This window comes from Lycium ferocissimum, unplaced genomic scaffold (genome assembly GCF_029784015.1).
Source record: "Lycium ferocissimum isolate CSIRO_LF1 unplaced genomic scaffold, AGI_CSIRO_Lferr_CH_V1 ctg7204, whole genome shotgun sequence".
NCBI lineage: Eukaryota > Viridiplantae > Streptophyta > Magnoliopsida > Solanales > Solanaceae > Lycium > Lycium ferocissimum.
The window spans coordinates 10,431-32,597 of NW_026726678.1; the positions used below are offsets into that span (position 1 = coordinate 10,431).

The following is a 22,167-nucleotide window of genomic DNA, read 5'->3' on the forward strand; positions in this document are numbered from 1 at the left end:
TTTGGTAAATGCGACCATTTGTAGATTTTTGGCGGATTTGGAGCTTGAATTTGGAGGAGCGTAAGAAGCGGAAAAAGGTATGTAAGGCTTCACTTTCTTTCTTTGGCATGCCTTAGATGTAATAGGCTTGAATACGTGTCTCGGGGATTACTCTGATCCTAGAAATCCGAGATTGAAATCTGATTACTATTCATTCAGTGAAATTGAATCAAATGTTCATGAATAGTTGAAAGAAGGGTCTAAACATCTAGAACGTGCAGGAATAAGATTCGTATGCTCTAAGACTCTTATAAGTCATGTCACGAAACGTTTTATACGTAAATTATGTACGCCGCCTCATTTGACTCGAGGTGGGCCCACTATTTCCGGATTCCCTCCCGTTGTCCTATTAGGGTTATTCTCCATTCTATAGCTAAGAACACTTATGGACATCCTTCCGACTACTAAATAAAAGTTGTTTTAACTAAACCCTCGACCCCAAGGTATGATTTTCTTTACTAAAAGTTTACAAGTGTTTTCCAAAATATACATTTTTCTTTAAAAAACTAAGTTTTACAATATTGACAGTTTTTATGATTTAAACAACGACTATAATCCTATGATGACTATGAATCTATGATGCCTATGATCCTACGACGACTATGATCCTATGATGACTATGATGGCTATGATTCTATGATGTGTATGATTCTATGGGGACTATGGTTCTATGATGGCTATGGTTCTATGATGACTATGACTCTATGATGACAATGATTCTATGATGACAATGATGATGTCAGATATGCTATGCCTATGACCCGATATGCTATGATATGTTCTATGTTGATGGTCTCGCCTTATGATTATCGTTCCTCCAAGGTGAGACAAAGCATCCATGATTACTCCATAATGCGATCGGAGGATTCCGACCTTACGTCACTCCGATAAGTACATGATTTTCCTTGGGTTCCCCTGCATGCTAAATATGAACAAGGGTTGGGGGATGGGAACTATGCATACATGGGGGAAATGGGAAAGGAAACTATGTTTCATTGCCACAGTCGGTGGCTTATCATCCCGGACGCGGGATGCCCGGACGCGGGATTTATGGCAGAGCTGGAGTATTCCGGCGCTATGTGGGCGAGCCGCCTCGTACGGTGCTATGACCTGATATGACCAAGTAAGCATGCATGGCATCCGCCCCCAGGGGCACTCATATGCACAGGTTACTCTGCTACCCTATGATATGTTCTATGTTCTCCATGCAGTATATGATTCCTATGTACGAGTCACGGCTTGACATGACATGTTCTATGTTTCTATGCGGTTATTGTTCATGTATACATTTATTACTATGTTACTATTCATGCCTTGCATACTCAGTACATTGTTCGTACTGACCCCTCTTCTTCGGGGGCTGCGTTCATGCCGCGCAGGTACACCCAGACGACGTAAAGTTAGCATAGAAGATGTTCCAGCGAAGTTGGCGAACTCCGTTTGCCCTGGAGTGTAGCCGAGTCAGCGCACACGTGCTAGGATATCCGATTACAGTTAGAGACTTTGCAGACAGAGTCGTGGGTTTTGGGAACCAGTTTGTATAATGATACGAGTTCTGTACAGCTATATATTTTATTTGATTTAAAAGCAACGATAGAGTTTTATTATGTATGAGTAATCCTATTAAGTATGTTTTCTTTAAAGGTTCAAAAAGAAAAATTTCAGTACGTAGTAAGGGTCAGCGGGTTCGCTCGGCTCCGGTTATGGGGTCGGGTGCCCATCACACCCTAGTGAAGTCGGGGTGTGACACAGATCTATTTTGGAAAACCACTTGGCACCCTGTAATTGATCAAACAAATCATCGATTCTCGGATGAGGATATTTATTCTTGATTGCCACCTTGTTCAGCTGCCGATAGCCAATGCACATTCGTAAAGAACCATCTTTCTTTCTTACGAATAAGACAGGTGCTCCCCATGGCGATGAACTGGGTCTAATGAATCCCTTCTCGAGCAAGTCTTTCAATTGCGCCTTTACCCCTTTCAATTTTGCAGGAGCCATTCTGTAGGGAGTAATAGATATAGGTTTGGTGTCCGCATAAAGACATCAATAGCAAAATCAATCTCCTGTTCCGGGGGAAAGCCTGGAAGTTCATATAGAAATACATTCGGAAACTCATTTACTACAGAAACAGATTGAAGAGCCGGTGGCTTTGCTTCGATGTCATGAACCTAGATTAAATGATAAATATAGCCTTTTGCGATCATCCTCGCTTTGAGGTAGGAAATAAACCTACCTCTTGGAGACGCTGTATTACCTTTCCATTCAAGCACGGGTTCTCTCGGGAATTGGAATCGAACTATTTTTGTTCTGTAATCAACATTAGCATAACAAGAGGCCAACCAATCCATGCCCATAATAACATCAAAATCAAGCATTTCCAGCTCAATTAAATCAGCTACATCATGCCGACCACACACCACAATTTCACAATTTTTATATACTTGCCTAGTAGGAGTAGATACTTCGAAAGGATTGATCGGTTCGGGTTTCATCCCTTTATGACCAGCAACATAAGGAGTGATATATGACAAGGTAGAACCCGGATCAATCAATGCATAAACATCATGGAAGAATATGGATAATATACCTATAACAACATCTGGGGAGGACTCAAGATCCTGACGTCCGGCTAAGGCATAAATACGGGGCTGGGTGCCACCTGAACTGGATGCTCCCCCTCTGCCCCTGCCACCGCCCTCGCTTGTCACACCCCAATTCTGATAGGGCATGATGGGCACCTGAACCTTACTTAGAGCCGAGCGAACCCGTTGGTTCTCGTTATACTCATAATCTTACTGGGCTTTTAATCATGAAAGGATATGCATAACGAAAGCTTTTCAAAACATTCCTTTCTTTTTTCTTAAATCAAGTAAAATCTGTAATCCTATGAAATCCGTAAAGTAATGCAAAATGATATATCGGCTTACATAGCCGCTTACAAGACTGACATACTGTATACATGACTTTGTCTGCAAAAGTCTCTAACGTAGGGCATGATATCAAAACATAAGTTGGGACAGGGCCCCAACATGCCCATAATGCATCTGACTCAAATCATAAAGAAATACTCTGACTCGGCCATACTCCGAATGAAATTTAGTTTACCAATCCAGATGATAGCCTGGGAATACCTTACAGTTAGTCTCCTATATAATCTTTCCCGTAAAATAATGCGGGGGTGCGGGCATGAACACGAGCCCCTGTGCAAAGCGGACGTCGGTCACGAACAATGTACCGAGTATGTAAGGCAAAGCAGTAATCATAAGGAATGAATCATAAATCATAATGAAAGTACGAGAAATAACCTGTACGGTGAATAGCCCTGAAGGCAGAGAACAATAATGTAAATAGCCCCGAAGGCAAGAATCATGCATGCTTTCATGTAAAACCATTTATCAATGCATAAGTATCCATAGGCCTTTATCGCCATCATATCTATATAACGTACCCGGCCCTAGTGGGACTCGGTGTGTATAATGTACCCGGCCCTAGTGGGACTCGGTGTGTATAACGTACCCAGCCTGTATCAGGACTCGGTGTGAATAGCCAACTGATCAGTAGTTGCACATCTACGTGTCGTACCCGACCAACTATAGCGTGGCTCGGTGGAGTAAAATAGTGTATACATATATATAGATGCAAATGAATGCAAGTGAGACTCATAAGACTCTTATAGGACCCTTGATATGATATAGAAACGTAAGATCCTCAAGTACCATTAAGAAGAACTAATATCAATATGTGAAGCCTTTGGAATTATAGACATGAAATAATATACAATAAGATAGCCTTTGGAAACAAGGATATATGTCATTCTGATATTCTAAGAGTAGGAGTCACATTTGGAGTTTATGCGCTGTCGTTCGTTTCATAGGACCATGCCAAAAGAAGAAAAGGGAATAGCCTTAACATACCTTATCCGCTCCAAGCTAACCACAAATCAGATCCCGAGCTTCCCAATCTACAACAACATTATTGATATCAAGTATTAACTACCGTACGCTCATAATCCAAAGTTTAAGCTAGCACATTACTTAACAAAATTCGGGTAGCATTTCCCCTGAAAACTTAACAATCCCCGAGATTCCAATCAGAAAAAATATCAACCACAGTACCAACAACAACAATACCAACAATTTCATATCAAGCTAGAATCAAATCCACCTCTAGATCACTCTCAAAATAGCCCACAATTACAATATCAACTACTTTCCATAAACAAGGAAATTATCTCAACAACACAACAATAACAAGTTCCAAAACAGCCACCAAACAGCCCATAAGCTAACAACAACATCAAAATACGATTTCCCGCTATTAATCGCGTAGTTCTCTTCTCACTATTTAGCTATGGCCTGGGTGAATTTAAATATATCTAGGAGAGAGGATTTCTTACCTTATATGCCAAGAAGTACTCTTCTTCCACCTTACTTCACTTCGAAGAAAGTCCGAATTCAACAACGCGGTAAAACGGAACGATGAGATAGAAATAGTGAGCAACATCGGAATATTTTTCAATATTTTTCTTGAGAAAATTACACTTTTCTTCCTTAAAATGCCAAGCCATGTTGCTTCTTCTACAACTGAAAGTCGCGTTGATGCTCTAACCATTTAAAGTCTTGTTGCTGCTACATCAATGGAAGAGATCAGATTTGTTTTTCCTATTTCAAATAAACTCTTTTCATAATAACTGAACCAAGAGCAACCTTTCCATGTCTGTTATGTTCTTATTTCATTGGCTTCCTCTCCAAAGAGACCCAAATGAAATTATAGAATTTACTTCGTAAAGATATAAAGATATATCTCATATCTTTAATCCACTAAGTGGGTTGTTGGCCCCCTTCCATTCTTATCTTATTTTGTGCCAGCAAGTTGGTCACACGGCTTGACATAAAGCCACTCAAAATGACTCTTATCTCATTGTTAATAAATATGCACCATTCTCCTATAATGAATCCTCATAATTAATTTCTTGACCATGATTTATTTAAATAGTAATCATTTTAGCGGACTTCCAATACTTATTATCATGGCCATGTGTTATAATACTAGTCCATAGCCTCATTTGCCACACATAAAATATTATTTTCAATCATCGTCATCAAGCCTTTTTGTCTTAAATCATTTCGAGACTTCATTCCTTGTCTACACCGAGTTCTTGATTTTCATGCTTGAATATGACCAAATTCTCTGGGCTCGGTTAAATTTGCTCATGTTTGACGGTTCAATTTCCTGGTCCAAAATATGGGATATTATAGCTTGGACCGTATTTCATTCAAAAAAATTTTGAATCTTGACTAAATTTATTTTCTTCTATTTGTTTAACTTCTAATCCTTACGATACATCTGTACCGTCACTCTAACCACCTATAAACTTGGGGGATAACCTCATTTCCGTTACTAATGTCATTTAACTCACACACTTTCCAACGCATGAAAACACGGGGTGTGACACTGCTGAAGTCTGCCCTACCGGGCGCACGGACAAGGAAGAACCAGCTACTGATCCCGCGAGCAGGGCCCAAACTCTAACACCCATCGACAGGTAATCACGCATCATATGCCCAACCTGACCACAAGCATAGCAAGCATCTGAGCCTTGACGACACGGACCCGAATGTAATCTCTTACACTGGCTGCATTGTGGAACCATTGGTCTCCTCCGGCTATAATCACCTCCAAACTGGGAACCCGAAACTCTCGAGCTCTGACCCAGTCCTGAATAAATGGGGAGATCAAATCTCCTGCCCGCGAATCAAGTAGGTGCACTAGTCGCAGACTGACCTGAATATCTGGAATATGACTGCCTCTGACCCCCTCTGTACTCACTACTAGAACCAATAGATCTGGCCCTTTGCTTTGTCCTCTATTAATCTCGCGCTCACCCCTTTGTGGCTGTTGCTGCTCTTCTAAATTCTAGGTGTGAGCCTGAATACGGGAAATGTCCATCCCCTCCTGTAGTAATGCTGTCAAGCAATCCTTGAACAAATGTGGCCCTAAGCCACTCACATATCAATGTACTCTATCTCCCATATCCGCTACCATCGTCGGGGCATACCCACCCAATGAATTAAAATGAAGGCTGTACTCTCAGGAACTCATATTCCCTTGCTTAAGATTCAAGAATTTATCTTCTCTGGCCCAACGGACCTCGGGTGGCAAATAATGACGGATAAAAGGATTCACGAACTCTTGCCAAACCGGGAGAGGCACATTTTCCCCTCTTGAAGAGATCTAATTATTATACCAAAGAACTACCATATCACGGAGCCTATAAGATGCCAATTCCACGGACTCTGTATCGGAAGCATGGATAATCCTCAGCGTCGTCAACATCTCATCTATAAAACCTTGCCGGTCTTCATCCGGCTTTGACCCGAAAAATTCTGGAGGATTTAGACTCATGAAATCACGGGCCCTTGCACTAACCGCCCTATCACCGGAACCCGCACCCTGTCGCTGGGCCTGGGCAGCAACTAACTGAGTCAATAACTGGATACCCTCGATCATCTGTTGACCCAAATCACCTGGTGGGGGAACTGGAGGCATAGGAGCTGGAGTAGAGACCCCTTCTTGTTCTCCTAGAATAAGCTGACTGTGGGAGGTATGGTATGGAGCCTCATTATGGGATTCACCTTCTTCTATATACATTGGTGGCTCCTTTTCCATCCTTATTTCTGTCGTAGCCTTGCCCTTCTGGGCGGGTGTTGCTTTCATGTTTACCGGCATCGCTGAAGTCATAACGCAAAATTAGCGAAAAGGGGAATCTTATACTATAGCTCTATCGTACGATCAATGAAGAAGAAAGACGGTCATTATTCGTAAATGCCCCGCAACCTCTTGCTTATAAGTGTGGCGCGCTTCACACCCATGAACTAGACTCTGCTGGACACGGCTCGTAGACACACCCTACGATGGAACTGCTCTGATACCACTTTTGTCACGACCCGACTAGGGGCCATGACAGGTACCCGGAGCTACCCTACCGAGCACCACCGATCATACTTGCCATCAAACTCATCCTGAATACACATTATTCCCAACACGAAACTTAGCATAAGATGGTTATCTACATTTACAAAACATAAATATATAGATACACATCAGCCCATGAGGCTACCAAAATGATATACAAAACATACACTGGTGTATTCCTGAGACATCTATTACCCACGCATACGTATCTACGAGCCTCTATTGGAGTACGGAGACTTACGGATAGGACAAGACCCCATCATACCCAAATATGAACATAAAAGAATGCATCAATAAGCTGCACCTCCGGAGTAGTGGGGTGCTTTTGTATAAGCTGATATAACTCCTAAAGATTTGGGTCGCCTCCCTGCGGGCATGAACACAACGTCCATAAAAAGAAAGGACGTCAGTACGAAAAATGTACTGCGTATGTAAGGCATACATGATAACATGATAAAAAGATACAAGAATACAAGATAAAAAGATAACTTGTAACTGATTGCCTCTTAAGGCGAAATCATGCATGCTAACTTATATGGTAATCAACATCATATCATGTAAGCATATATATGTAACTGCCCGACCATTTAGGTATGGTGTGATCATCATTAGCCGGTGTCCGGGCCTCCCGCGTCTGGGGTAAACATCTCAAGCCATCCACTAGTGGTGTCTGCCCATGCCATCTAGACATCGTGTATCTGCCGCCCGCCTTAGAGGTGTCTTCCCGGCCATAGTCACGGTGCAATCACATCATTATATACTTATGATAAGGCATGCATAAGAACACAAGTAAAAGCTATAACTCTATCGAGGTGACGTAAGGCCGAGAACCCCCGATTCCATTTTGGAGTAGTCATGATCATCATGTCTCACCTTGAAAGAAATCGCATCATAAGGTGAGCCTAACAACAATGAATAACATCAAGGAATCATATAAGGATCATAAGCTTCACAAGAATAGCTTTAGAGTCTCTAGACTTGGATTCATCATCATCATTATCATATTCATAACACGTCTATTATCATTATCTCATGAGTAGCTCTTAATAATCATACACTCATCGTTTCTGGAATATAAGAGAGTCATGGAAAGATAAAGGAAGTCATATTATAGGAATCATGCCTTAAAAAAAAGAGGGGACTAACCTTACATACCTTTACCCCTATTTAACTTTTCCGACTAAACGCTTCCCTCCAAATTCACGATTCTACAATCAAAAGAATTCGTACTATGATTAGATAACCAGAAACATACTTGAAGCTAAGCTAAGGCGACTAAGGACTAACAAAAATTGAGCAAAGACTTCCTTTATTTCTACAACTTTCTCCATATAATATACAACTCCCAAACATCAATAACAACACTCACAATATCATAGTCAATAATTTTCATCAAGCTAGAAATTACTCAATTCTCAACATTCTTTATCAAAATCATTCATAACCATAACTATGGCACAATACCGTATCCATTCTCATATCATACCTCCTTAACACCATTTGCATCATTCACAACAAGATTTTACTCATGGCATGTCAAGAATCATAATTTATGTCAAGTTACTATTCAAGAATACCCTTATTTCCATATTTGAACTTCCATACTCTACTTTCTTCCTCAATCCAAGTCATTCAACCATTCAGTACACTTATTAACATAAAATGAATACAAAACTCACCTTTGATTATGTAGGAACGGGCTGTGGAGGAAAATTCTTCACTTGGAGAAAACCCTAACTTAATTTTCAGGGAAATTTCTAGCTTCCATGAACCCTAGTTAGCATCCTTGTACTTGTTTCCACTAATTATTGGTGTTTGATCTTTGATTCACCTTGAATTTATGTTGGGGAAATGTATGGAACCTTCTAGAGGTCTTGAGAGAAGTGGAGAAGATGATAAAATGAGAAATTAGACAGTGGGACTTATATTTATACTTGGAAATTAACTTAGCCTGATGGGATTATACGGACCCTTATACGGTCCGTATAAGTGACCGTATAACTCCATCAGTGATGGCCCTTCACTGTAATTGTTATACGGACCATTATACGGACCGTATAATATTTTACGGACCGTATAAATGGTCGTATAATCCACCTTCTTCCCGAACTTGTTCTCGTCGATTCATTTGATCTCCAATCCTTATGGAACCTTCTTAACACTTGTTTAACACTTCATTAACCACCTAAGTATCGTTATAACTTCTTCCCAAGACTTTACTAATCAATCCTGGGCTCGATAGTTTGCGAAACCTTTCCTAAACACCACTTATACTTCACTTGGCCTTATCAAACCTTATTTCACCAATCCATATAGCTTCGAAATCCCATCGTATGCACTCTATAATTACCAAGTATCCTTTTTCTCGTCATAAGAGCTTGATATTGACCTTAAGCTCGCGTTAGTCTACTTACAACACAACGACATGAAATTTTCGAGGTGTAACACTCCCCCCCCCCCCCCCTTAAGAACATTTGTCCTCGAATGTTAAGTTCTCGGGAAGCCTATAAAAATTTTGCCAGAGTTTTCCCTGTAATATGGCACTACCATCCTATCACTGCAACCCAAAATAACATTGCCACACAGGGCTACAATATCACAACAATTTTTGCGTATTCGAAAGTTTGGAAGTAACCTTGACCTATAAGGAATGAGGTCATGTTTGGATTTTTCTTAAGTGTAGGCATGTCGGTTATGGAAATTTGGATGCCAGAATGTTGGAGAAGGCCTAAGGGCAAAATTGGAATTATGGAAATTTGTTTCGGGAATTGCAAAATATGATTCTTAAGGAATTGGGCTTAACAAATTAAAAGGAAATGAGGCCCAAAATTTGAAGGGGTGGCCGGCCACTCTAAGGCCCAAACCCACCCCAACTAATAAATTTTGGCATGTGCCAAGCATGTGATCCATTAAGGGACAAATATATCTATGTGTTCCTCTCTAGAAAATTCAAGAAAAATCAAAAGGAATCAAGAAAAATAAGAGAGGAAGCTCACGGCTAAGAGAGGAAAAGAAAAGAAGAGAAAAATTCTTGGAACTAATCCTTTGGTTCAAAAATTCATTTTTGTGGGATTATTACTAAGTGCAAGATTGCCTACAACTTGGCATAATTATCTTGGCAAGAGAACAATTCTAGTGGCAAGTGAAGAATTTGTTGGAAAAGGTAAGAATCCTTATTTTTATGTTGGAGGAATTATGTATGTGTTGTAGTATGTGTAGAGTTTTGGAAGTGTTGTTGGTGGCCGTATGGTGTGCTTGTGTGTTGAAATAAATGAAGGAAAATTGTTAAACTTGTTAGTGTGTTGATTATGTTGTTATGGTCTTATGAAATAAATGTATTTGTGTGTTGTGAATTGTAGTGTGTAAACCGTGTGTATGTGTGTGTATATGTAGCCGTGTATGTGCATGGTTATGTATTGAATTGACGAGTTGAATTTTGTATGGTGTTTTAGTTGCGGTTATGATGGAATTCATGTTGGAAATGAAAGTTAAATGAATTCGAATGAATTTGGGAATAATGGATATTGGCCGTGACCTATAGAACATGGAAATGAAATTGTAAGATGCAAATTATGATAGTTGTTAACGGAATTGAAAGGTAAAAATATGTTATGGAAGTTTATGTTGGAAGTTGGAAATTTTGAACGAATTATAGTTTCGGTGGAATTTTTGTATAATTTGTGAAATAATGCGAAATGCTCCCGAATTGTATTTGAATGCTCTTGAATGAGTATGAGAACGTTGATATTAGTTTGGAAATGTGAAGTTAGTTGGAAGTTGTTGCTTTATGAAGAAAGAAGACTAATTATGTTAGAATGCATTCTAGTTCGATTGTTGTTGTTATTAATGTTGTTGTTGGATTGTTGTTGTTGATATATTAAGCCGAGCTACGTCTCGGGGGCGTTGGATTCATAGGGGAAGTGCTGCCGAAATTTCGGTAGTCAAGTATAACCCCAAGTTGAAATATTAGTTTGCATGAATAGTAATTGGTAAGAATGACCATTTGCAGTTTTTGGACGAAACGGGAACGGAAATTTGAGGAGCGTAAGGCGTAATCCGGAGGTATGTAAAGCCTTCCCTATCTTTCTATGGCATGTTCGAGTCTAACGAGGCTTGACAATGAGCCTCGATGACCCTTCTCGCTACCCACAATTCGAGATTGAAATTAGCGCAAAATCCGTCAGTAAGATTGAACCAATTTCTTCTAAGATTGATCTATAAGTATGTATTTTCCATAAATGGAGTCAAAACACCCTAAGATGATTATGAACGACTCCCTAAGGGTTATTATCCATAATTTATGTATTGTACTATGGTTGGGTCCGAGGTGGGCCCACAATACCCTGATACTCCCGGTATGGTTCAAATCGATCTGTTTCGTCCGATTTTCATAAGTAACTCTTAATTATGTTCCGTCCGCTAACTAAGAAGTATTATGACGGTCTTCCTGAATCTGAATATTATTCCGACCTCTGGAGCAATTCTGGATACTCTGTTCTGATACGATCTGCTTATTCTGATTTGACTTACTTTCTGAACTATTTCAGTTTGATTACGTCTGTACGTCGGTCTGTATGTGTATGGTTTCTCATTTGTCTGTTCGTGGATGCCTCAACGCTTCCTTCATTTGCGCCCGGGCCGGGTTCGTGATTCGTGCACCTCCGCATTATTCACCGCGTCCCTCGGATTGTGCGGGCGGGATCTGTCGTATCCGATTCGGATCCGATTATGATTATGATCGATTATGTGATATTATGGGGATGGCGGCCGGGATGGCATTTGATCCGATTCGTCTATCCACCGCGTCCCGTACTACGAGGGGTTATTTACCGCGTCCCTTATTAAAGGGGCGAAAAGGCCGGGATCGTCCGTATGTGACGGGATCCGATTTCGATATGTCCGTACGCATATGATTATGACTCGCATGCATGATTACGTCACGTTACGATTCTGTATGTCCGATTTGGACTCGATTACGTCCGTCACATTTACGTACGTCCGACCCGTATTCTAATTCTCGTACTCGCTATACATTTGAGATCCGATTAAATCCGAGAATCCGTCCGTACGCTCCGTAAGTCTGACTCCGCTACGAATCCGATTCTGTTCGCTCTATTTCTGTATTTTCGTCTGTTACGATTTTACACATCTGACTCGGGGTATTTTAATTATGTATGTTATGTTTCCGCTTTACATACTCGGTACATCTTCGTACTGACCCCCTTGCTTCGCGGGGGCTGTGTTACATGCCCACAGGTACAGACGCGCCGCACGGTACGCCGCCAGTTTAGGATATTGGTCTGCTGTTGGAGAGCTCCTTTTGATCCGGAGCCGATACTTTTGGTATATATTTTCTCGTTGTCCGTTGTTCGTATATATGATCATTTGGGTACGGCGGGGCCCCGTCCCGTCTTCGATTCTCGCCTTCGATTCGATACGTATGTTAGAGGTCCGCGCACACATGTACGTGGGGGTGGGGTTATCACCGTTCGGGTAAGTGTGTGTGATATGCGACTGCATGTACGTTATAATAGCCCTAACGGCTTCGTATAATTGTCGGTATGTATATGTATATGTATGTTCGTGCGATGCACCTTATGGCTGTATTGGATTTATGTATGTTAAACGGGTTAGCTATTTGGCATGTCGGATCTGTTGGGTAGGTACGTATGGGTGTCCAAGTAGGACACCAGTCACGGCCCACGGGGTTGGGTCGTGACAAAAGTGGTATCAGAGCGGTCGGTTCTCGGAATGTCTGTGCGCAGCCGTGTCTAGTAGAGTCTTGTTTATCGGTGTGTTGGGCCCCACATCTATAAACAGGAGGCTACAGGACATCTAGGATGTTATGTTACCCTTTCTTGGAATCTTAGATCGTGCGATAGAGCTGTATGTAATAGAATGGGTCCTTCTAACGAATTGCTGTATATGCAGCGAGGCTCCAAAGAGCGACAACGTCAGCATTTTTGGGAAATTATTTCTGACCCTCTCCTTGCAGGTGATTGTAGGGTGGAACAAGATGAAGAGGGCAGCGTCTGATGATGGAGATGGGGGTGCCAAGAAGGCCCCCAGGATGTCACCGGGGCCGAGTAGGCGAAGCCCCAGTTATTCGATTGAGACCGATCCTTCGGAGGACCCAGCGACGATTCCTCCGGAGATGTTGACCCCCAGGGCAGAGGATTCTGCGGAGGGCGGCTACGATACAGACCCCTCGGAGGATCCTTCGGAGGATAGCTACGACACGGATCCGTCTGAGGACCCACCTATGATTCCTCCAGAGTCTCCGATCCCTGGAGCAGAGGATCCCGTGGAGGATGGTTATGACACAGATATCTCGGAGGATCAGGCGATGACCCCTCCGGAGCTTCTTACCTCCACGGAGGAGGATAGTTATGAGGCAGACCTATCGGAGCCTTCTTCTGGGACTACGGAGGAGAGGATTTCTTATGGTACGCCAGTTATTTCTGCTAATGAGCACCGTGTCAGCCCGGCTACCTCGGAGAGTGCTCTGGCTTTCTCTTTGATCTGGTCACCAGTGAGCCGGGATTTGTCTGATCGTCCACTCGATACCCCCTCCGACTCAGATGCTGGTTATAGTGGAGGCCAGGTAGGTAGGGAGCAGACAGACGAGGATGATGATGGACACACCTCTCACGGCGGCTCCCGAGTCGGATTCGAAATTGAGTATTTCATGAGTATATGAGTTCCTAGAATTTCTTATGTGTGTATGATTTTTGTAAAATATTATTCGGTGTCAGTAGGGACGACTGAGATGTCCCCGCCCAGCGGTATAAATCTAGAAATCCCGAGTGGAGGATAAATTATGAGTGCAAGTGAAGTAGATATGAGAAACCCGGAAGGGCAATATGGTAATTGTGTAATTTGGACCGGGGTGGGACCCGCTACGAAAATTTCTGAAAAATTTATTAAGGTGCTGAACGGCCCTAAATTACGTGGCAAAGATTGTGTGAGGCAATTGACGCAGTGATATTACTGGTAACACATCCGAATGCATAAAAGTTTCGAAGTTAAGCGTCTTTGAAACCGAGCAATCCGGGATGGGTGACCCCCAGGAAGTATGTCGGAATTTTTCACAAATATGGATATGGAGACTAAATGCGAAGTTGGGGTAACTTAAGTGGAATTTGAGTATGTGGAGTGATTAGGGATTCTAAAAAGGCAGTTCGACTATGGTCGCAATTCTGTACGCCACATTTCTGCACCCCTGTTTTCGGTGAAGCTCTGTTTACTACACTCCTGTGCTTCTGAACCCGACTACGTGTCTGTCTAACATACCTCTGTACGTCCAACTCCGATCATGATTCTGTCAGATATCCTTCGGTACGTCTGATTCTGATTTCAAATCTGTCTGATGAATTTCTGTACATCTGACTCTGGTACGAATCTGTCTGATATATTTCTGTATATCTGCCCCGGATCACGAATCTGTCTGACATACGTCTGTACGCCTGACCTCAGCTGTGAATCTGTCTGATATATGTGTCTATACGTCTGATTCTGATTTCGAATCTGTCCGATAAACCTCTATATGTCTGACTCTGATTATAGATCCGTCTGATATACCTCTGTACGTCTGGCTCTGATTTTGAGACCGCTTAAGACACGTCGGATTATGCTTCGGTCTGCCGCACTTTCGTGCTTCTGACTCCGGATAAGACTCCGTCTGACGTCCGTTTGACCTTCTGGTTCTGGTTAAGATTCTGTCCGCCACAGATTCGATTTAAGACGATACGAACAGCCCTAATGCAGTGGTGTCGAAGAGAGATGGATGAAAATTGGAAAAAAAGAAGGCCGTTACAAGTTCTGCGACCAAGTGCAAATGTGTAGTTGATAAAGGTCTTCCCCAGCTCAGTTTGATCTACCACGGGGTTAATTCAACATTCGAGGACGAATGTTTTAAAGGGGGGGAGGATGTTACATCCGGCATTTTTGCGTATTCGAAAGTTTGGAAGTAACCTTGACCTATAAGGAATGAGGTCATGTTTGGATTTTTCTTAAGTGTAGGCATGTCGGTTATGGAAATTTGGATGCCAGAATGTTGGAGAAGGCCTAAGGGCAAAATTGGAATTATGGAAATTTGTTTCGGGAATTGCAAAATATGATTCTTAAGGAATTGGGCTTAACAAATTAAAAGGAAATGAGGCCCAAAATTTGAAGGGGTGGCCGGCCACTCTAAGGCCCAAACCCACCCCAACTAATAAATTTTGGCATGTGCCAAGCATGTGATCCATTAAGGGACAAATATATCTATGTGTTCCTCTCTAGAAAATTCAAGAAAAATCAAAAGGAATCAAGAAAAATAAGAGAGGAAGCTCACGGCTAAGAGAGGAAAAGAAAAGAAGAGAAAAATTCTTGGAACTAATCCTTTGGTTCAAAAATTCATTTTTGTGGGATTATTACTAAGTGCAAGATTGCCTACAACTTGGCATAATTATCTTGGCAAGAGAACAATTCTAGTGGCAAGTGAAGAATTTGTTGGAAAAGGTAAGAATCCTTATTTTTATGTTGGAGGAATTATGTATGTGTTGTAGTATGTGTAGAGTGCATGAGAATTATGGAAGTGTTGTATGCATGTGGTGTGTGTGCTTGTGTGTTGTAGGTGGTTGCATGAAGGAAAATTGTTAAACTTGTTAGTATGTTGATTATGTTGTTATGGTCTTATGTAAATGTGAGGAATTTGTGTGTTGTGAATTGTAGTGTGTAAACCGTGTGTATGTGTGTGTATATGTAGTGTATGTGCATGGTTATGTATTGAATTGACGAGTTGAATTTTGTATGGTGTTTTAGTTGCGGTTATGATGGAATTCATGTTGGAAATGAAAGTTAAATGAATTCGAATGAATTTGGGAATAATGGATATTGGCCGTGACCTATAGAACATGGAAATGAAATTGTAAGATGCAAATTATGATAGTTGTTAACGGAATTGAAAGGTAAAAATATGTTATGGAAGTTTATGTTGGAAGTTGGAAATTTTGAACGAATTATAGTTTCGGTGGAATTTTTGTATAATTTGTGAAATAATGCGAAATGCTCCCGAATTGTATTTGAATGCTCTTGAATGAGTATGAGAACGTTGATATTAGTTTGGAAATGTGAAGTTAGTTGGAAGTTGTTGCTTTATGAAGAAAGAAGACTAATTATGTTAGAATGCATTCTAGTTCGATTGTTGTTGTTATTAATGTTGTTGTTGGATTGTTGTTGTTGATATATTAAGCCGAGCTACGTCTCGGGGCGTTGGATTCATAGGGGAAGTCTTTGCCGAAATTTCGGTAGTCAAGTATAACCCCAAGTTGAAATATTAGTTTGCATGAATAGTAATTGGTAAGAATGACCATTTGCGGTTTTGGACGAAACGGGAACGGAAATTTGAGGAGCGTAAGGCGTAATCCAGGTATGTAAAGCCTTCCCTATCTTTCTATGGCATGTTCTGAGTCTAACAGGCTTGACAGCGAGCCTCGATGACCCTTCTGCTACCCACAATTCGAGATTGAAATTAGCGCAAAATCCGTCAGTAAGATTGAACCAATTTCTTCTAAGATTGATCTATAAGTATGTATTTTCCATAAATGGAGTCAAAACACCCTAAGATGATTATGAACGACTCCCTAAGGGTTATTATCCATAATTTATGTATTGTACTATGGTTGGGTCCGAGGTGGGCCCACAATACCCTGATACTCCCGGTATGGTTCAAATCGATCTGTTTCTGTCTGATTTTCATAAGTAACTCTTAATTATGTTCCGTCCGCTAACTAAGAAGTATTATGACTGTCTTCCTGAATCTGAATATTATTCCGACCTCTGGAGCAATTCTGGATACTCTGTTCTGATACGATCTGCTTATTCTGATTTGACTTACTTTCTGAACTATTTCAGTTTGATTACGTCTGTACGTCGGTCTGTATGTGTATGGTTTCTCATTTGTCTGTTCGTGGATGCCTCAACGCTTCCTTCACTGCGCCCGGGCCAGGTTCTGTGATTCGTGCACCTCACTGCATTATTCACCGCGTCCCTCGGATTGTGCGGGCCGGGATCTGTCTGTATCTGATTCGGATCCGATTATGATTATGATCTGATTATGTGATATTATGGGGATGGCGGCCGTGATGGCATTTGATATGATTATCCACCGACTCCGTATACGCATTCGATTCCCTTATTAAAGGGCGGGATACGTCGTTGGATTCCGATTTACGTATGTCCGATTTATGACTCGATTGATTCGTTCGTCACATTTGGACTCTGATTCTGTCTGTCACATTTCTGTACGTCTGACCCGTATTCTAATTCTGTCTGCTATACATTTGAGATCCGATTCTGTCTGAGAATCTGTCCGTACGCTCCGTAAGTCTGACTCCGCTACGAATCCGATTCTGTTCGCTCTATTTCTGTATTTTCGTCTGTTACGATTTTACACATCTGACTCGGGGTATTTTAATTATGTATGTTATGTTTCCGCTTTACATACTCGGTACATCTTCGTACTGACCCCCTTGCTTCGCGGGGGCTGTGTTACATGCCCACAGTGCACGACGCGCGCACGGTACGCCGCCGCTTTAGGATATTGGTCTGTCGTCCGGAGAGCTCCTTTCGATCCGGAGAGCGATACTTTTGGTATATATCTTCGTTGTCCGTTGTTCCGTATATATGATCATTTGGGTACGGCGGGGCCCCGTCCCGTCTTCGATTCTCGCCTTCGATTCGATCCGTATGTTAGAGGTCACGAGACATGTACGTAAGGTGTGGGGTTATCACCGTTCAGGTAAGTGTGTGTGATATGCGACTCTGTCTGTTATAATAGCCCTAACGGCTTCTGTATAATTGTCAGTATGTATATGTATATGTATGTTCGTGCGATGCACCTTATGGCTGTATTGGATTTATGTATGTTAAACGGGTTAGCTATTTGGCATGTCGGATCTGTTGGGTAGGTACGTATGGGTGTCCAAGTAGGACACCAGTCACGGCCCACGGGGTTGGGTCGTGACACTTGCGGACTACCTTATAAGGTCCAATCTATCGAGGACTCGATTTTCCCTTCTTGCAAAATCTCATCACGCCCTTTATCGGTGATACCTTCAGGAATACGCAATCATTGACTTGGAACTCTAAGTTCTGTCGACGATTATCTGCTTACGATTTTTGGCGACTCTGGGCTGTTAACAATCGGTCTCGGATAGGCTTGATCTTTCCCAACTACCTCCGAAGTCTGGTATACATGCCCGTAACATATCTTCCCGAGTCTGAATAGTATGTTCAGCTTGCTCATCCGTTTGTGGGTGAAATGTTATGCTAAACATCACTTGATTTCCCAAACCTTCCTGAAAAGACTTCCAAAATTCAGCCATAAATTGTGCTCCTCTATTGATAATAATCGATACAGGAATTCCATAAAGTCGTACTATTTCTTTAAGATTTAGCCTTGCATAATCTCTGCGGCGTATGTAGTCCTAACTGGTAGAAAATGAGCTGACTTTGTATGTCTGTTAACAATTACCCATATGGAGTCATATTTGTGCCGGGAATGAGGCAAACCTACAATAAAATCCATGTTGATGACCTCCCATTTCCAAGTTGGAATTTCCATAGCTTGCAATAATCCTCCCAGTTTTTGGTGCTCAATTTTCACTTGCTGACAATTGGGGCACTGGGCTACAAATTCTGCTATATCTTTCTTCATTCCATCCCACCAGTACATTAACTTGAGATCATGATACATTTTGGTTGCTCCTGGATGAATAGAATAACGAGAGTAATGAGATTCTTCCAGAATCTGATGACATAATCCCGCAATATTTGGAACACACAATCTGCCCCGGTATCTAAGAACCCCATCTGCAGAGATCTCAAATGGTGACTTCTCCTTCTGGGAAAGTATGTCTCTATAGTGGCTCAACTTGGGATCTTTATATTAGCACTCTTTCACTTCCACGTCTAGAGATGAAACAACTGGGTTATGCAAAATAACTCTTGTGTCACCCAAGTCCATTAAGCAAACTCCTAGGCTAGCTAGCAGGTGGAGTTCATGGACTAATTCTTTCTTCTCTGGCTAGACATCACATAGACTACCCATTGATTTGTGCCTAAGTGCATCCGCCACTACATTTGCTTTTCGGGGGTGATACAAAATAATCTCACATCATAATCTTTTAATAGCTCTAACCACCGTTTATGCCTTAAATTCAACTCTTTTTGTTTGAAGATATATTGGAGACTTTTGTGGTTCGTGTAGATATCAACATGGACGCCGTACAAATAGTTCCTCCACATCTTTAGTGCATGAATAACTGCAGCCAATTCGAGATCATGAGTTGGATAATTCTTCTCATGCTTCCGCAACTGCCTAGAAGCATAGGCGACAACCTTACCGTGCTGCATCAACACACAACCCAATCCAACACCGGAGGCATCACAATACACAACATAACCATCGGCCCCTTCTGGAAGGGTTAAAACTGGAGCTGAAGTCAACCTATCCTTCAATTCCTGGAAACTGCGTTCACAAGCATCGATCCACTGAAATTTTGCTGACTTCTGAGTTAGCTTCGTCAGTGGTGCAGAAATAGAAGAAAATCCTTCCACAAATCTTCTATAATAGCCTGCCAAACCCAAAAAGCTACGGACTTCTGTAGGCGTTGTAGGCCTTGGCCAAGTCCTTATAGCCTCAATTTTTTTAGTATCAACTCGGATGCCGTCAGCTGAAATAATATGGCCCAAAAAAGTTACCGAATTCAGCTAGAATTCGCATTTTGAAAATTTAGCATACAATTCACGAGCCTGAAGAATTCCAATGACAGTACACAAATGATCTGCATGTTCTACTTCAGTCCGAGAATGTACTAGAATGTCATCAATGAACACTATCAAAACTAAATCTAAGAAAGGCCCGAACACATTATTCATCAAATTCATGAACACCGCTGGGGCATTTGTTAACCCGAATGACATTACTCGAAATTCATAATGACCATATCTGGTCCTGAAAACTATCTTCGAATTGTCTTTTTCTCTAACTCTCACTTGATGATAACCTAACCTCAGATCTATTTTGGAAAACCATTTGGCACCCTGTAATTGATCAAACAAATCATTGATTCTCAGAAGAGGATATATATTCTTGATCGTCAATGCACATTCGTAAAGAACCATCTTTCTTTCTTATGATGAACTGGGTCTAATGAATCCCTTCTCGAGCAAGTCTTTCAATTGCGCCTTTAGCTCTTTCAATTCTGCAGGAGCCATTCTATAGGGAGGAATAGATATAGGTTTGATGTCCGGCAACACATCAATAGTAAAATCAATCTCTCGCTCCGGGGGAAAGCCTGGAAGTTCATCTAGAAATACATCCGGAAACTCATTTACTACGCGAACAGATTGAAGAGCCAGTTGCTTTGCTTCAATGTCATGAACCCGGATTAAATGATAAATATAGGCCTTTTGCGATCATCTTCCTAGCTTTAAGGTAGGAAATAAACCTACCTCTTGGAGACGCTGTATTACCTTTCCATTCGACCACGGGCTATCCCAGGAATTTGAATCGAACTATTTTTGTTCTGCAATTAATATGTCACGACCCAGCTCCGTGGGCCGCGACTGATGTCCTACTTGGACACCCCAAACAGACGTACATACTAACTCATCATATTTTTATCTAACTCAAACTTTTATGTTAATCATCTCAAACAGATTATAAGCAAATATTATCTTAAGCGGTCGCGCGTGCAAAAAATTTTTATCATATCATAGTCAGAAGGGGCGGCGGAATACACATCGCCGAACAGATATACACACATACAGACATACAGGCCATTTAGGCCGCATCCAAATCTGGTAGATTGGCGGAATATACACGCGTATACATACACGTATACGTACAAATGGGCCGTTTTGGCCATAGTAGCAAACGGGACCGCTGTCAGACACAGATCATAAACAAACGAACACACACATGACCCATGACCCACATATATGACTACAGGCCTCTACAAACCGAAACATAAACATATGACGGGACAGGGCCCCGCCGTACCCCAAATAATCATATATACAAAAGCATAAACATCGCAGAAGATAGGTACCAACGTATAGGCTCCGGACCAAAAGGAGCACTCGTAATAGCGTAATGTGTGGCCTACACCGCGCATCACGAACCTCCGTACGCGGGCATGAAACGCGGCCCCCGAAGAAAGGGGGTCGACAAAAGATGTACCGAGTATGTAAAGCATAGAGTACGTAAATCCAAACCATAACCGGGTGAAAGGTACGGAGAGAATACCGATCAATATATACCAAACACATCAAGACATATGTACATAATGCAAACAGAGATCATGCATAAGGCTCGAACGTGGTCACCACTCCGACGCTCGGTGCCACACACGCATACCCGTTAAGGTTTCAAATCTCCGTACACCCCGAACACAACATATCATATCATCAAACATATCACATCATCAAACATATCATAAGCCATATCACAACATAACTCCATAAACGGAACCCGGCCCTATGGCGAGGTCTCGGGAACCGTAACACAAGATACCGCCGAAGATTTATCATAGTGCGCACGATCACAAACCGGCCCGGAACCGGCGAACGATATCATAGTAATAGGCACGAGCAGAGTAGTGCGGAAACCATATGCATATACACAATTTGATTCCAAGACTCGACGATTAAATACACATATACATATACTTATACATATTGAAGTCAGAAGGTTCAAAGTAAGTATCGAGTATGTCAGAATAGTATACACAAGTATGAGCCTTTAAATTTACCAAACTTTCGAAAAAATACTTCATAAGCCATTTTTTGAAGATTTAGTGTCGTTTACATTTAGGAGCTTTCAAATAACTTATAGAACAAATCAAACGGAGCCTTAAATGCGTAGGCAAAGGTCCCCTCTTTATACCATACAAAAGTGGATCAAGTAAGATAAACGAAGGAAGTCTCGGGACTAGTGGGCCTACCTCGGGTCAAGTCGAGGTGGCAGACACAAATTACGAACATTAGACTCTATGGAGTCATCCATGTAGATTTCAAAACGATTCTATCACATTTGTGCGAATTATGGATGTTCGGATAGTTTTCCAACAAAACATAAGAATTATAATTCAATTACATTGA

General features: G+C 41.6%; 1 protein-coding gene across 1 annotated transcript; it reads left to right on the forward strand.

Annotated features, from left to right (window-relative positions):
* Positions 1 to 13,033: 13,033 nt before the first annotated feature.
* Positions 13,034 to 13,621, forward strand: LOC132045603 (uncharacterized; the record flags this gene model as incomplete). The annotated part of the gene is made up of 1 exon (XM_059436186.1): positions 13,034 to 13,621. A coding segment is annotated over exon 1 (588 nt), but the record flags the coding sequence as incomplete, so codon positions are not given.
* Positions 13,622 to 22,167: the final 8,546 nt, after the last annotated feature.